At 44.3% G+C, this 17,366-nt stretch overlaps 1 protein-coding gene across 1 annotated transcript in view; it reads left to right on the top strand.

Annotated features, from left to right (window-relative positions):
• The window catches only part of KLHDC1 (kelch domain containing 1), a 1,365,548-nt gene that overhangs the window by 1,183,079 nt on the left and 165,103 nt on the right, over positions 1-17,366 (top strand). The window contains exon 11 of the mRNA XM_085627012.1: positions 15,717-15,801. Coding sequence (XP_085483138.1) covers positions 15,717-15,801 — 85 coding nt within the window. The remainder of the gene's footprint in view (positions 1-15,716; positions 15,802-17,366) is intronic.

The raw sequence follows: 17,366 nt of genomic DNA, 5'->3' as shown, positions 1-17,366 counted from the left end.
TGGAGGCTGTTGCAACATACTGTGCCTACACGTTGATGGATTAGATTGGTTATTATCCTTCTTCCGCACGTACTACCTTGAATTTTTTTAATTTAAATTTTTTATTCCAATAATGGGCTGTATTCCGCCCCTGATTGATTTTTTGTTTTTTATTTTTTCCCAACAAACTTTTCGAACTTTCACTACCAATTATACGGATTGGTAATATATGAACTTGGTTCTGTCTCACTCGAACTTGAACTCTGCTTTCCTACATTGGTTCCCTATTTTGTTTGTGGTCCGATCAAGGGAGGGTGTAGTGGAGACAGGGTTTTGTCTAGATAGGGTTATTCTGGGGGCGCTTGTCCATTACCGAATTAACCATGACGGGACTAATAGTAATCCCGGCCGGGCCAGCTGGTTGCGTCACAACCCCAGGTGCCCCCACCTGGACATTGCGAGAGACGTATTGCACTAAAGCCCGATGTACCGCAATCAAGGCGGTATGGAGTTGACGTAAGTCATCCACCGGGGCTTGCAAATATCGTGGATGTGGTGTGAACCCGGCCAAGACTGGCCAAGTGGCCCCAGGAATGGACAAGGGACCTAACCGAAGCGGAGTTAAGGTGTGGGGGAGGGCGCCATTGAACCAAATATGATGCTGCCAAGCGGAAATAGGAATTTCCTGCGTCCTATACGGCGTGTAATTAGCTGGAACTGTAGGAGTGTATGCGTCAAACGTCTTATCGTCCGCATTCACCTCCGGAAAAGTAACCCAAGAGTAGAAAAGCTCATAGGGGAACGATGCATCGGCACTCACTACAAAGATAATAGACATTCCATCGTCAGGGACCCCGAACTGTGTCAAATGACGCCGGAGAGGTGCGCGACTATGCGCTGCAATAGCAACTTCAGCCATAAGGACGCAGAGAAGAAAAACAATCTATATTAAACCGTAACACAAAAAGCGTCAGTAATTCAAAAAGAAACCTTTTTAATTGTCAAGCTTGAATGAACCTATAAGTCAACTATATAGGTAGGTTTAAACCATCACTCCCGTCAACCGAAAACAAGAGTGAGGGTGTTGTGGACAAATAAAAGCACTACTAAGGCGTCTCAATCATAAGACCAAAACGTTAGGTGCGCCATGTTGTGGGGATTCTGCTCATGCACAGAACTATGCGCAGGAAACCAGGAACTCAGTGAATTGTGGTGTACCAAAAAACTCACCTCAGTACCCAGAACCCCTATCCGACTAACATCAGTGTCTCATTCGTTCTCTATATCATTTCAAAGCTACCAATGATTAGACAACACAGAACAAGCGGCTTAGAGTACTCTCAGGAATGGTGGGAATCAGAAACACCTTTTCGTTATTATTCTCATATCAGTCCACAACAAGAGTAATCAGAGACAGGGAAAAGTTTAAAATGTTTATTTTTAACTACGTGCTCTAAGCTGCAGTACTTTGGCTAACATAAGCAGACAAATGATTAGAAATAAAACAATCAGCATTGTTACAATTCCATAGAAAATTAAGGCAGAAATCATATTGTAATGTTAGTGGAAACAAGTCCTATATTACCTTGTGAACCACTCTCCCCTCTGGCTAGTAAGCTAGTTTTATATACTAATAGGCCTCTAGGTTTGAATGGGGAACCCCATACCTCAAAGGTCAGCTTAGGTGAATCACATCACAGGATCAGCTCTACTCTAGGTGTCTGGAAAGGTTTTCTCCGAGTGTCTGAATCATGTATGCAAATGCAATATTAAAGGCACCCAAATTTCATATATTTGCAGCTGTGTGCTTGTTGTTTTAGAGCGTGGGCCGATCAACCTGAATTCAACAGCATACATTGTTATTTGACCTTGACGGCTTCTGCACACAGTGTTCAGACTAAGGTCGCTATGCACGTCTAGGGATGTGAACAACAAACCGTTCTCATGTGAAGAAAAAGCAAGCAAGCGGTTTTACTTGTAATAATAGCTACCTATAGTGTTGTGTGCAAAAGCAGCAAAGTGGCAAGATGGCATTTAACTTCTAAAAACGCTCATGCTAACATAGCAATGTGTGCAGACAAAACCCTGTCTCCACTACAAGTATGTTCCAGGACGGCCAACATTTCCTGTGTCACTCCCTCCCAGAATGGTACTAGGCGTGGACAGGAAACATGTCATGTGAAGAAAGTCAGCATTGAGGGCCCAACAGCGTGCACACCACACCCATCCTCTGGAAGCGGCGCAGAATGAGATAAGTAGATAGTTGAGTTGCATCATCAGCAGCCTAGAAGAAATAGCCAGCTCCCGCAGGGCAAGACAAGCATCTCTCCAGTCCTCATCATCAAGTTCCCCCATCCATCCCTCCCATTGACATCGTAACTGAGGGAAGCGATCCAGGGCATTAATGCTCAGAGTCCAATATATCGTTGAGATCATTCCTTTACCCAGACGACCCATTAATAGCTTTGCTTCTAGAGGGCTGTATTTGGGTATCTCCATATCTGCTGGAATATGAGTTTAAGAGAGCATGACAAAGTTGAAGGTATTGAAAGAAATGTGTTTGTGATAGTCTATAATGTTCCTGTAGCTCTTGAATAGACACCAGGAGTACCGCCTACAAATATCGCCCAAGTGGGTGATGACTATGCGGGTCCAGTGTACGAACTCTGCAAGGCTGTCCACCTGGTGTAACCAGGTGCCTCACCATAGGGGCATCACATCCAGTATGTAAGACGTAGGGCTGCCCTCCAGCACAGCACCGTCATCCAAGTACAAGATGGGGACAAAGGGGTGCCATACAATAAGACTAACAGTCCATCAAATCCCAGAAGATACAGCTTGAGCCGGTAGGCCAGGTCGTCCCAACATCCGGTGAACCACTCATTTACCGCAGCCAGTTGAGCAGCAAGATAATAGGCATAAAGGTCTGGACTATCCAGGCCTCCGTCGAACGGCGACTTTATAGCCGACACAAAAGCCATGCAATGTTGTCCGCCTGCCCAAACAAATGAGGTTAGTTTCGAAGTGATGGAGCGGAACCACGCCCGAGGAATGGGGTATGGATAACTCGCCAGGATGGAGAGATATCGGGCAAAGCACATAATTTGAAGTAAACCAGTACGTTCCATCGGGTTGAGGGGAAGGCGGCTCCATCTGCGCCAATCCTGATCAATTGCCGACTGAAGCAGACAAAAATTAAGAGACTAGCACAAATCCGGCAAGCAGGAGATGTAGAAACCAAGTTACTGAAAAGAGCGGTGTCTAGTAGGAATGTCTGGGCACCAACTGCTTCCCATTGCATCACCCAGTACCGAAACCAGTACGGATTTGCTAGCGTTCACCCGCAGGCCTGACGCTTTGGCATATAGCTAAAGGAGCTCAAAACACCGGGGCCCTGTCGTTGAAGGATTGCTGAGGAAAAGCAGAACATTGTCTGCATACTGAGCAATGTGATCATCTATAGTTTCCCCCGACTGCCATCCTTGAATCCACGCATCACAACATATTAGACAAGCTAATGGCTCTATGGCAAGAGCAAACAGCAGCGGGGACAGGGGGCACCCCTGAAGCGTACCTCTGCGAATCTGGAACAGCGGGTAAAGAGTCCCGTTGACTCTGACTTGTGCCGATGTGGCCGTATATTTCTGTTTTTCCCAAGTTGCAAAATACGGGGCCAAAACTTGCACGCTGAAGTGCCACCTCAAGGAACGACTAGGAGACCATATCGAAGACCTTCTGAAAATCTTTCAGGAGTATGGCTAGTTCTTCCCCCAACCGTGGCACTCTAGAGAGCGCCTGCTGCACCCTTCGGATGCAATGGTGAGGACTCCTCCCCGGCATGGAGCCGCACCGGTCTGGGTGTACCAGGTATCAGAGGGTCCGGCTGACCCTGCCCATTATCACCTTAGCGAAGATTTTAAGATTGGCATTAATAAGAAATATTGGGTGGTACGATGAACAGCATTACGCTGGTTGGTCAGCCTTGGGCAGAATTACAACAGTGGCAACATCAAGGTCTGGGGGAAAGGAACAGCGCTTCAGAGCGTCAGCATATAAGGCTGCTAAGTGTGGGGATAAGACATCACGGTAATTTTTGAAAAACTCGCTGGGAGAGCCATCAGGCCAGGGGTCCTCCCCAACTGGAGATCAGATATTGCCTGCTCTACCTCCTCCACCGAAATCGGCAACTCCAGTACAAACACCAAGGAGGGAGGAATAGTCGGTAGTGGAGTATCCCCCAAAAGGGAGCAGTTAGGTTCCTCCAGGGGTGGCGGGCGCGCTGCATATAACTCCCGGTAATAAGTTGAAAATGCTTGGGCAGTGGTAGGCAAGTCCTCGCACAGAGTGCCAGAGCCATCCGTAATCAGCGGAACCACTCTGCTGGAGACCTCTCAAGTTGCCAATTGTCGGGCTTCTCAGGACGTGCTGGTTACAGCGGCGCCCGTTCCCATGTTCGAGAGCGGAGAAATGAGCCCCGCCTGCTGTTCTCTGTCAGCGTGCGAGGGCGGGGCTTAATTAGTACTTAAAGGAGGGTTCGGCGCTGGCAACGCTTTTCGCGTTCCAGCACGGATCCCGCCTGGCCTCTCACCATTTTTCCCCTAACTTACCTGAATCCAGTTGACTGTAGTTTCTTCCTTGCTCATGTTGCTGGGCTTCTGGTGTGTCCTTCTTCTTCCTGGGTCCTCTGGTATTCTTCCGGGGCTTGTCGACACGCTGCTCCTTCCCGGCTGGTAACTTTGTATCAAGGGAACTTCTGGTTTTTTTTAACCCTTAGCTTCCTGGTAACTTGTCTCTGAAAGACAAGATATAAGGCAAGGGCTATAAAGGTTCATAGTATCTTTGTTTTTTGTTGTATTCAGAACTGCTTTTTAGAAATAAGATAAAAGGCACTTATCTGATGGTTCTACGCTCTTGACGGGTGCTTCTTGAGGTCCTCTTTATTTCTGGTAAACTCCTTTTTGGCTGCAAAGAAGAAAGAAAAAATACTAGTTCAAAAATCCCAAACCCCACTAGTGTGTTTTTGCTTATTGTGACCCCTGCTCTTTTTTCCTTTGTTTTCTCCCCGTGCTTCCTCCTGACTCTGGAAATGAGTTTTTTGGGTTTTTCCCTAATTGCAGGAGTAACGGGTACATTATTATTTTTGACTAATGGTCCTATCTACTCCTATGGTGTCTCTAACCTAAGTTTGTATACTATTGTTCATTCCTTGTTTTAAATGCAAACTTCCGCAGTCCTTTTTACATATTGAACATTGTCCTTCCTTGTAGACAGTGGGAGTGTTCTAACGTCCATGGGAGTTGTTTCTTCTCACGTAGTTGTCCTATTCCATTTAAGGTATCTCATTAGACATAGGGGAGGAGTAAGATATAGCCAGAACCTTTTACTCATGTTTAGTACTCACCTTGTGCTTTCTCCTTCAGAGTTCTAGAAGACCACCCCCACAGAAGATCCAGTGGACGTCTACCTCTTCTTCCTTCCTTTGTTTAGTTTCCCTCCTTCCCCACCTTACCTCTTTTGCTTTGACTAAGTTTGGCAAAGGAGGTAGGTGAGGGAAGTTGGGATTTAGCATAACTTCCATCCATTTCGTCCCTGCAGAAAATCCAGGTGAGCCTTGACAACAATACAACAGCTTCCCCGACTTGTCACCCTGGGCATATATCCTTTGAGTAGACACTCTCCAACATTGTCTCGCCTCCTCCAGAGAGACCTGGCAGAGCTTAGCCCTCATCATTTCCAATGAATGGGCTATGGCCTCCAATACAGGGCTCATTCCTATACCCTCAAGCACAGTGATCTGGGCTTCAAGCTCAGTAATGTGAGCCTGTTTCTGCCATTCCTCACTCCTCACATTTTCCGTCAGACGACCTTGGAGGGAAAGCTTACTTGCTGCCCACAGGGTACCACGCAGCAACATGAAAGTTTGATTTTCACTGAAGAAAGTCTGTGTTTCCTGTGCTTTGAAATCTGCACATTTCTGGTCGGTAAGGTTCCATGCATTATAGCGCAAAATTGGACAGGAAGATGCGTAAATAAACACCCCACTCAAGAAAAAGAGGAGCATGATCTGAATTGCCTCTAGGCAGTATATGAAAGGTGTGGACCTGCAGAAGGTCACAAGCAGGGAGCCAGAGTAAGTCAATACATGAGTCAACCCCATGCGCAGCCGACAAGTGAGTATATGAGCGAGGCACGGAATTCCGACAGTGCCAGGCATGTCAAAGCCCCATAGAATCCGCCCACGAGACCAGGCTCGCCAAGCACGCACGGTGGCTAGGCCACGGACTGTCACATATGTCCCGGTCAGGATCGGGAACTGTTTTGAAGTCCCCCCTCAACACACATCACTCCAGATGGAAGGGATGTAATGAGGGTTTGAACTGCATGCAGTGTGGGTTGTAACAGCTGCGGGGGATACGTCATGATACAAAATTAAGATGTTTGTCCTTCAGTCGCACCTCTGCGCCCGCATACCTCCCCTGAGGATTCCAATGTACCTTCAATATTGTAAGGGGAAATGTCTTATGAAGGAGTATAGAACCCCTAACATAACCCGCGTGGAACACATGGTCATATCGAACAGACCCCAGAAAATAGCAACAGGTGCCCATAAGGTGAGTTTCTTGGAGTAGCACTGTGTCCGGTTTGTGTCGCTTGATGTGACGCAGGACAGCCGATCTTTTGATAGTGTCAAAGAGACCTTGCACATTCCACGTTAATACTTTAACCATGGGAAAACTGAGTGACGGTCCGTAGAGCCACCCTGGTCCCAACAAGGCAATGTCATCAACCATCTCTAGTTTGCTGTCAAGTGTCATTTTCATTCCTATATTTTTATCCAGTACTCATTACAATGCTAATAATGTTACAATTGAAACAGTGTGCTCAGGGTTGTAGTTAACATGGCATAGTGTCAGTGGGGCCAAAGGCTGTGAGGGCCACCAGCACCCAATATTGTGTGTTTTTTAATATTTGGCTTCAGAAATGGTCGTTGATGCTATATGATCATGGCATTTTGCAGTGCCTCTGAGCATTCTGCTGGTGAACGAGTTAGGACTGCCTGAAGGTGCCATTCGCGAAATAGGCACTTAGCCTATTGTGCTTAATGTCCGACTCTGATGTAAGCCTCATCAGATTTAAGGCCAATTTTGAGTCGAGTGAGCAAGCGCTTGCATCCTGCATTGCCTCCTCTCTGCTTGGCCCTTTCCAAACTATGTTGTAGTGTTGCACATTTTTTGGTTTGAGCTAGAAGGCTACAGCTAGAAAACTGGAGGTGGGCGACAGAGTGACACAGGTTAGGGAACCACTAATGGGAAGAGGCGGTCTGCAGGCTTCTCTTCCTTTTCACAGGTTCACACCCTACCATGGATTTTTGTAGGCATCAAGGATCACCTTCCTTACCTCCGTCGGCACTACTAACCAAAGCCTTCTGCAAATGTTATTTCTATATTACATTGGGTTACAAAAGGAAACAAGCATTTGCAATGCATTCGGTCTCGCCTTTGGGACCTTTATGTATTTAGCTATGCAGCACATTAGCCTGGGTGCTGAAACATCTACTGTTCTTTAACATGGAGGGAAAGTAAGCACCAAACTGAGTGATACGCCGGTATGGGAACACATGGAGAGAAATATTGCCTTTCAGCAGGAAATGGTATAGTCCAAAGCTCTGTTTTTAATATAAAAGCAGGGCACTCTGTGGTCATATCACTGAAAATACAAGATTTGAAAAAAATATTGTCTATGGGTGCTCGTGGAAGACAATTTCTATGGGCTGGAATCTAGAGAATGCTAAGGTGATTCTGGTATTTTACTAACCTCTGCTGGTCGTTTTCTAAAAAAGAAAGTTAAATAGAGCAGTTGAAAGAACAATAAAAAAAGAAAGTCCATCAGCAGAAAGCAATTCTGGTATTTTACTGACCTCATTTTCTATCAAGAGGCAGTGGAACAGAAAAAAGTCCCTAAGCGGAAGCAGACAGGTCTTAGGTCTGATCTCCAGAGCCCACAAAGTACATACAAATATAAGTATATACTAAAGTATATATACTAAAGTGTATACAAGAGGTCTTGAATGCTCGACTTAAAAACTAATAAGCCAACATCTATCCAAGCTTCTCACTTGACTACTGCTCAGAACCCTAGGACCAAGAAAGTACTTCCCTAGGAGACTTAGTTTATTGTGAGTGTTTTATCGCTGCACGAACAAACATACAATGCCTACTGTTAACAATGTGCAATAAACTGTTGCTATTGTAATAAAGACCTACATCGCTTACAACCATATACCCAGGAGATGAAATAAAATCATGCTCCAGTGTATTTAGCAAATGGATAGTTTATTAATCAAATGGATAAAATGCACTTTAGAGAGAGAAATTAATTACTCTATGCATTCTCACAGTCCACTTGAAATTGAATTACATCAGCAGTGTTTGCATGAGCAATCTCAAACTATTACTCACAAAGCTGCATATGGTAGAATGGAACAGCCTGCGCTTTGATGCATCTGAAATGTTGGCACCATCAGTCATCACCACTTCATTCCCTACAGTAACTGCCAATTGCCCATATATCATCCACTTAATGGTTCCAAATTGTAGGAAACAGCACATACAGTTTGCCAAAGTCCTACAGGTCCACATTTAGAAGAAACTAGACTCAGTAGCACCTACAACCAACATTATCTGGAATGGTGGCAGAAAGTTTTCAGTTCTGCTGGTAGGTATGTGGATCAAACTAACGTTCCCTACAAAGGCTAGATTACTTACCAGGTTGGTTTGTGTCTGGATTGTATCCCAGCAGTCGAGTCCATCTTGGAGCCGAACAATGAGCTAAAAAATGTAATAACATAAAGCAAACCTAACAAAACATAACACCACAGAACAAACAACACATAAAACACATAAATCAAAACATTACAAATCAGAAATACCGAAAAACACAGTAATATAAAGATAGAACTAATTTCCTCTGTAAATTGGTGTACGGCCAAAACACACAGTCTTAAATGTCACTCTCACTTAAACACAATCCAGAAATAGTCTCCTGAGGGTCAATAAAAGCTCTTCTATACTAGATGGATAAAAATGAATAGTGTAGGTTGATTTTCTGAAAAAACATCTGAAACTAGTCTAGGAAAGAAGAGATCGCAGGTAGAAAGCAGGTAATTTGTAGTATGGTTATTTAAACTGGCAGAGAATCAAGGCATGGCAGGCCGGGATCCACGAAGGATGTAAAGTCTCAGGTCTCCAGGCTGTTTCATCGTGCACCTACTTGCTGGGCTTCACGATAATGACTAGGAGGAGATCACAGTGGCTCCTCAGATGGGAGAAGTGGTGGGAAGCCTGAGGAGAGAAGTACCTCATCACCCATCTCACCCCGCCTCTCTGAAGGGACAGAGGCGGTGCTCTCCCATCAGTGGCCTGATCTGGAACCTGTGGTGCGTGCTCAGTGTGTAGACGGTTCTGGTGACAGTAGTGGCAAGCCAACCCACACGGTACCCGTGGAGCGGGAACTGAAGTGGGAACTGGAGGTGATCTGTGGTGCCGAAACTTCCTGGGCAGCTGAGCTGAACGAAGCATGAAATTGGGGACCTAAAGATTTTGAACTGGAGCTGTGCCAGTCATTCAGTGGTCCCCGCCTAAGAGACGGATGGGTGGCGGCAGCTGCTGGGGGAGGACAGTATTGCCTGACAGCAGCATTTGGCTCTTACTATGCCCCTTCTGACTCAGGCACTAGAACAGACCAGGCCATTGTAGGACGCAATGCCTCATGCGTGGGTCTCTTAGAGCCATGGGACTGGACAACTTTTTAACATATTGCGTCACTCGTAGGGAAAAGAAATGAACGCTCCCAATGTTAAAGCCACCCTTGCCTGAAGGAAAAGTTGCACAGGCTGCACTCTGTTGCTCTCTATCAGCTGTGTGCTTCCCCTCTGCCCCCTCCATTTGTTGCGCTCGCTCTTGTGTACTTCTTCCCCCGCGTTGTTCTGCCCGCCCTCTTCACATTCCTTTCTTGCTCATTGCTTCTCAGAGATCTACTAGTTAACGGCAAAGCTGCAGATACATCAAGCTGATAGAAAGAAACAACCAATGTGCACACAACACAATGGCATATTGGCAGATGAAAGAAATTTCGTGAAATTTTTGGAGACCCGTTGCGCCTCGCCCTCTTTACTTTTATGCTCATTAACAGAACGCTTCTAAATACACCAAACCCCACTGGACTGAGCCCATCCAATCCCAGAACGGCTTGCAGGTACTGGTACTCACTTTGACTTTTCAAGCAGTTGTAGAACATGACTGCAGCCCCGCAGCGACTGGCATGCCCCCGCAGCCGCGCTGCCCTTATCGCCGCCCTGCATGCACTGGCAGGCTGCAGACACCGCTTCTCGAGCACCCGGACGCGCCCTGCAGAGCCCGCGCGCCGATGCAATTACAGGCCAAATAGCAATCCTGCTGTCAGGCCCGGGCCTCAGCTGTGGCGCTGATGGCAGCCCTCCCTGGGCACTGTGCGGGCAGAACAACACATGTGAGAAACCGGGCGGGCGCGAGAGACCCACACCCCTAATTATGTCAGAGCGTCGTCTGCTAGGCTTATTTCTTCAAAGTTCTGACGAGAGCGGCTTTCGCGGAGCATGTGCGGCACTGGCAGCCATAACTTTTCGGCAGCGCCGAGGTCTTTCTTTCCCACGAAGCACTTAGTGATGCAGAACCAATGCAAGTGTGCCAACTCGGAATATACAAGGCACGAGCACTACCAGGAGTGCTCGGGAGGGGGTCGGGGGGCCCCAAGAAGTCACGGACTGCGGGAGAGGGAGGGTAGGGAGGGACAGGGAGAAAGTAGTCTGTGCAGTGAAGGGGCCAGTAGCCATGGAAGGATACAAATGACTGACATGGCTGTCATGGGGAGGGACTAACAACCTTAAAACCAATCGGAAGGCAGCATTTATAACCTAAGTCAATGAAGAAGATAGGCTGGAGAGTGGGCGGAGCTTCCACGAAGCTTCCACACTATAGTGTATACAGCATGCCTCTCAAAGCGATGGCAGCACATTTGCGCTGCAACGCTAGGCGAGACCTAAAATAGAACTTAAAGCTGGTGTCCTAGATGGCAAAGGATTTCTTACAAAACGGTCATTTATCTTCTAAACTGTAAAACAGGTATCTCCAAAGAAGCTCTCTGAATTATACTAAAAACCTTCCCTCTTAGCCCTGGCAATTTCCATGATCTTCACATAGCTCTTGAATAAATAGAATTGGCGTGGATATGGGATTGTGAGAACAACTGCATGAAAGTGTGTCAGACTAAATATCGTGGTTGATGGCATAGTATGCACCTACTGGCTGAAAAATTATATCTGTTAAAGTTGTGAGGAGGTTTTTCTCTGGCCTGATCATACAAAACAGCTAGTTACTGTATGTCCTGTCACTGCGCCTCAGGCAAGCTTTACTTGTTAGCCCCAAAGCATTATTTAGCCTGATAACCTCTGCTCCACATTTGCCACATTTCTCTCAAGCCATGTAGAAGAATCTTACATGTTGAATGCACCGTTTTTGTGAATAAGCGAGGTGCTTTTCTATCTTAACGATTCTTAACCTATGCACACGCTCAATTTAACATGTAAAGTTACATTTAGTAGATATGGCAATGCATCACTAAAAGAGTAGAAAAGTTCTTGTGTTTTTCTTGTTTCTCTTTAATCCAATCAACGCCCAGCCAACACGTGTTTCGTCGAAAGGGGAAGACCCCACGAATTCTTCAGGGCTGTATGGCTCTTCAAGTTCTAAGTTCTATATCCTCTCTGCCGGTTATCCTTCTGACCCGGCTGGTCAATTAATCACAACACGATACCCACAATAATGTTCCTAGAGCACGGTAAATGGTCCCACCTTAAGTAAGGTTCGGTATATCCTCCCGAGTGCGAAGGCTGTCCCAAAGTTCAAGTCCCAATTACAACCACAATCTGGTCATTCCCTTAGCGAGTACGCTCGATCGGAGTAAACGTCCTGGGTTCGCGTTCTGAGACGGAAATCTTACATGCTGAACACACTGTTTTTGTGGATGAGCGAGTAGCTTTTCTATCTTAACCCGTTGTCCTTTAATAGATATGAGTATTCAAAAAGTGTTTACTTCCATTTACCACACACCTCATAATTCGACAGTGCTAAGTTGGTAGCTCTTAGCTTTCACGCTGGTTTTTTATCCAAAGAAATGTTCTCGAATAACTAGTAATATGTATTGGTTTGCTGTTTTCAACATAAAACAAAAACATTTTTGTGGTCATGTAAACCATGGCAGTTGGTCCACCTGCTGGCAAGGTCGGCCCCACCCCTGTTTATCGTTCCCTCTGTTGGGGGACCGCTAGCTGAGCCGAAAGATCTCTGCCTGGCTTGCGGGGATCTCTTTGCTTTAAATGGATGTTCGGTGTGGTATGTCGAAGTAAGGCACAGGTGAATGCTGAGCATGCACCATGTATGTTATTTTGCCCGTTAAGCATGTATTTCTTGTATTTCACAAACACTCTCATAGTAGGAGTTATTATTATTATCTTTGTAATAAAAAGAAATCATTGGCTCAGGCATGCAGGCAGTTTTTTTCCTACAATGTCAAGTCCATTGATTGGTTTCCTTGTCTGGGACTGCCATTCCTCGCATGGTAGGCTCAGGCAGGGACATCCAGTGACAATCTGACCAACTTAGCAATGGCAAGCCAACTGTAGCTGAGAGCCTGCAGTCCTCGGGCGGAAGGACCATCAAGTCAAGAGTTTCTGCCTTCCCCCCCCAAAAATGGAGTGTGTGATCCATACGTTTTTTCATCAAATTCAGGTGAGGAAGACAGGCGCTTTAAATGCTCTAATGAGCAGGCATCTGGCGGCCTAATTCAAGCTTTGCCGGGTTTAAGATTTCACAGCCCTGAGGTCAAAACCTCATCAGCTCAGCAACGTCTTCTGAGAACCTCCCCTGATGAACTCAGAGCGCTTTAGTTTTAAGCCCTGGAGTGCTCAGGGCTGACTGTCTATTTGTCTATGCTTACAGTTTTGTTCTGCATTATACATGCAGGACTATGTGTATCTTTACTCAGACTGGTGATCTCTGCTGTTTTCTTGTACAGCGGCTTGTGGTAGAGGTAATCAAGTGTCACACAAGAGGTATGCAAGTGCCACAAACAGGCACAGTGCAGATTTATATGTCACACATATTTATAGCAGTGACTTGGCAGCTATGAAATCTTTTGGATTTCATTTCATTTTCAGTACAAAATCCTCTACCTGAGAGGGCCATCCATCCTCTCTTTTTTTCCCAGTCTTAGCTTTTTGATCTAGATCTAGTTAAGTGTCAGCTCTGGTGGTTTTTATTGTGTTCTCCTGCATTGGTCCATGGCCTAGTAAACCTGATTCTCTAATAGCACTGTCCTGGACCATTGCTGGATAAAAATACACAAAGTATATTGTCTACAGTTACTGAGAGTTAAAAGAGTATAAGGCGGCAACACCAGCACCTCTTTTCAGTAACAGTGCAGCAAATGTTTTTTTTTGGACACGTTGTCAAAAAAATATTGAAAGACAGCCACCCATATGCATGCACAGCCATCATCTTTTAGTGTATGCACAGGTGGCCATTTTAGAATTGATTTAAAACCTGTGAAAAGATGGGTGGTGCCTGCACTTCTCACACAGATGGGACGTGGCGCTCCACAAGCAAGAGCAGTGTCTGCGAAGCTGGGGGGTTCTTGACAAATTACAAAAAAAAGTTTTTAAAGAAGGGAAAGAGTGTATTTTTTCTAATCAGTAAAATGGGAGACTTTGACCCACAAGTACCTGGCACATGATGGCACATAAGCTATCACTCCCAGTGAGGCTATTTATTAATATAATCTGTTTACTGCACAATCACTTACTAGCTGCAACAAAACAAACACCTCACTTAATGTACATTCAATTTAGATTGAATGGTGTAGTAGCAGAAATCCAGGTTGCATTGAAAGGGCTCCATCGGGTGTCATATTCTCAACATGATATTGAGGTATCCAGAACGTTGATAATTTGTTAAAAGATGTAAGCATTAAGTAAGTAGCCTTTCACTTAAAATCTTTACATACAATTCTGATCACCATAAGGCCTGTCTTACCTTTTGAAAGTGTTTGTTTGCAAAAACCGTGTTGCCTTTTTAAATGTTTTGCAATCAATAGAGGTTCCATTGGCAAAATATTCTATTTCAGTATCAGAATCCACAATTCTCCACTATGTTTCAACTTATCCCAAAACACATATATGAGAATCGAATTGCAGGTAAAGACCACCAGACTCATCCAGTCTACCTTTTATCCTGTCAGTTCTTATTACATGGGATGTACACGATCTCTAGCTAGGTTTGTCCTTTCTTTCTCACTGCTCATACTCCCCTTTGCCTATTCCAGGATATTTTTGCTAAATTTACAGTTGTCATCAACACCATGTCTTCTGTCAGTAGGTTCCATGCATCCACTGCTATTTTTATGTGAAATACTTTGTAATGTTAATCCTGAACCAATCCCCCATCTCATATTGTGACCTTTAGTCCTAATTTAGGTGCCTACCATGCTCTTCCAGAAGCTGGATCCAGATAAATTGTAGCAGATGGAAATGTATAATGTGCCAGTTGTACTGTAATGCAAACAAGTGTCGAGTGTTGTGTTTGGTGATTAGATACTTAAAGGCAATGCAAAATGTGAGGTCAGATATGTGATTGGCAGTCAGACACGGGAGAGGGGGACCCATCCAGGGTTCTCAAAGTTACTATAATTAGCGAAAAATAAATAGCAAAACCAATTAACTTATATTGTTTGGATGATGTATGAAAACAAATGGTACATTTTAATCGTCTAGAAAAGGTGTTTGCAAAATCAAAAATTAGTCTGGATCTTTGTTCTGATGTCTACATCTCCTAGTAGCAGGCAGAGTATGGCCGCAGCAACCAAACCTTAACTTTAAATCATAGGGCCTGATTTAGAGTCTGGCAGACCGGGTTATTCCGTCTCAAACATGACAGATACCCTGTATCTATTAATACAAGTCAGTTGTATCCTATGGCACTTTTAATATGACGGACGGAATAGCTGTCACGTTTGTGAGGGAGTAACCTGTCCGCCAAACTTTAAACCAGGCCCATAATCATAGTCGCCGTCCTTGGCGTGAGGCCAATAATGCAGATGTTCACATTCTGAAACAGTAAACTGTCTGCATGAAATAAGTGTTCAGTGTGAAGCAAACTATAGGTCAAAATTTCCTTAAAAGAATCCTTTCAAAAGTAAATAGTTATTGAGAAGAAATGTGGTACATTCCAGAAGAGGGGGTTAAGTAAAAACAATATGCGGATTAAAAAAAGTAGAGCAAGCACGGAGTTTCCTCTTTGTGAGGAAGTATGGGAAAATCCTGAGATAAAGTAGGGATTTACTTTCATATTCGGTCAGAATGTGGGAAGACTGGATGAGCTAGCTGGCCCTCATCTAAAATTGATAGACTGTTGTCTGCCTAACTTGTGGACGCACAAACAGTTTTCAAACTGCCCTTTTGAAATCAGGGTGGGTGGCATGTTTCTGGAAGAGGGGCAGAGCAATATGAACAGCAGCCATTTTTCAACTTTCAATAATCTGGGTTTACAGACTGTTATAACGGCAGGATGTGTTTTTTGTTACAAAAATGTTCTTTACGGTAATATTTAAAACATCACACTTAACAAATTCTGATTACATGTTTGCAGATTATGGCACACAGCCTGCCTAGGAAAAGAAAGTGAAGTGATGGTCTTTGGTGGAAGTAAAGATGACTTGTTCTCACTGGACACAGTTAGTACATTAACGCATTTTCTGGGGTTTAATATATATTTTCTTTTTATAAATATATGCTACAGGACGTGCATGTTTGTATGTGTAAAAAACACACGACCAAATATGTTGTAAGATGGATAATTCATTGATAATTGTTTCTTTTTACTGGGCTATATAATTGCATGGCTTCTTAATTGCCCAAGCAATAGTTGAAGAGTGATATGTTCTGTTTAGAACTCCTCAGGAAAATGCTATCAAGCGGGATTTGAGGCATTTTCCCATTGGAAAGGGAGTAATGCATGAAATGTCAATTTGCTAATGCAAGATTACATTGAAGACTTTCATTTGCATTTAGGTAGAATGCATGTTATTTTGCAATTTGTAAATTACGTTGAAAGTTGTCCGCTACAATCCAATGTGTAGTACCCCAGATATTTTAGCTCGCACCTTCTCCACATCTCATGTTTCAAAAAACCCTCTGGCACCTGGAACTTTCAACCTCCCTCCAATATTTGCAATAAAATAGTGATCTATGCTCCTTGCAAGAATATTTCATTTCAGTATGTTTGAATCATTCTTGATTCGAGGGTCTCTTTTTATTACCATTCTGTCTAAAACTGCAGGACATGCTTGGATGCTTGAGCTGGGTGTTGATTCCATGTGAACAAACCATATACGTATGTAACACAAAGCAATGTGACAATGTTTATATATTCAAATAGTTGGGTCGAGCATCCACCATGTGTGAACTGCACCAATATATTGACAGCACAGGGAAATATTCTAAATTTGTGTGTAGAGTGGTTAAAGGTGCACGTGCATCTCAAAAACAATTGATGGACAGAATGCAGAACAATGTCATACATTCACCCCAGTACAGTGATCTAGGCCTAAAGCCATCATTTTTTTGCTCACAATGCCATTCCAGTTTGGGCCCGGCCATATGCAAATCAGTCTTGACCCTGCGCCCAATGGGAACAGTCCAGCCCGAACTGCCAGGCCAGGTCCTCCCTGGACTGGAAACAAGCATCCTACGACGGGTTTTGGGGTTTCAGCCCTCATCAGCCAGGATAGCTTGACTCCTGTGGCATGGAGAGCACGGGACCCACGTCTGGGCATACCCGTCCCACTCGGGGTGATAAATGCAAAAACAACAATTGATGGACAAAATGAAGAACAATGTCATACATTCACCCCAGTACAGTGATCTGGGCCTAAATCCATTGTTTATTTGCTCACCATGCCATTCCAGTTTGGATATAATTAGAAAGAGATAGGGGTGCACTCTAAGTTGTCTGAACTCAAAATTATGTGAATAATTTTAACAAAAGGGTGCTACACTATGTTAGTGTGTTGACAAAACACATATTTGAAAATACCAAGTTATCAGGAAAAAGAACCTGAATATAGTGTGCACTGTTCACAGGAACATATTGTTCAAAATTGTAAAGCATAATACAAAGTTTAACACACAATAAAATATACCACCATTTTGTCATGTTGAGAAATATAATTGATCAAACAATTGAAAATAATATAATTCTTCTGAACATATCCGTTCTAATAAAACAATTGCAATTCAG

Source organism: Triturus cristatus, chromosome 9 (assembly GCF_964204655.1).
Source record: "Triturus cristatus chromosome 9, aTriCri1.1, whole genome shotgun sequence".
Taxonomy (NCBI): Eukaryota; Metazoa; Chordata; class Amphibia; order Caudata; family Salamandridae; genus Triturus; species Triturus cristatus.
The sequence above is the reverse complement of the archived record's forward strand: the minus strand, read 5'-3'. Positions and strand labels throughout refer to the sequence as shown.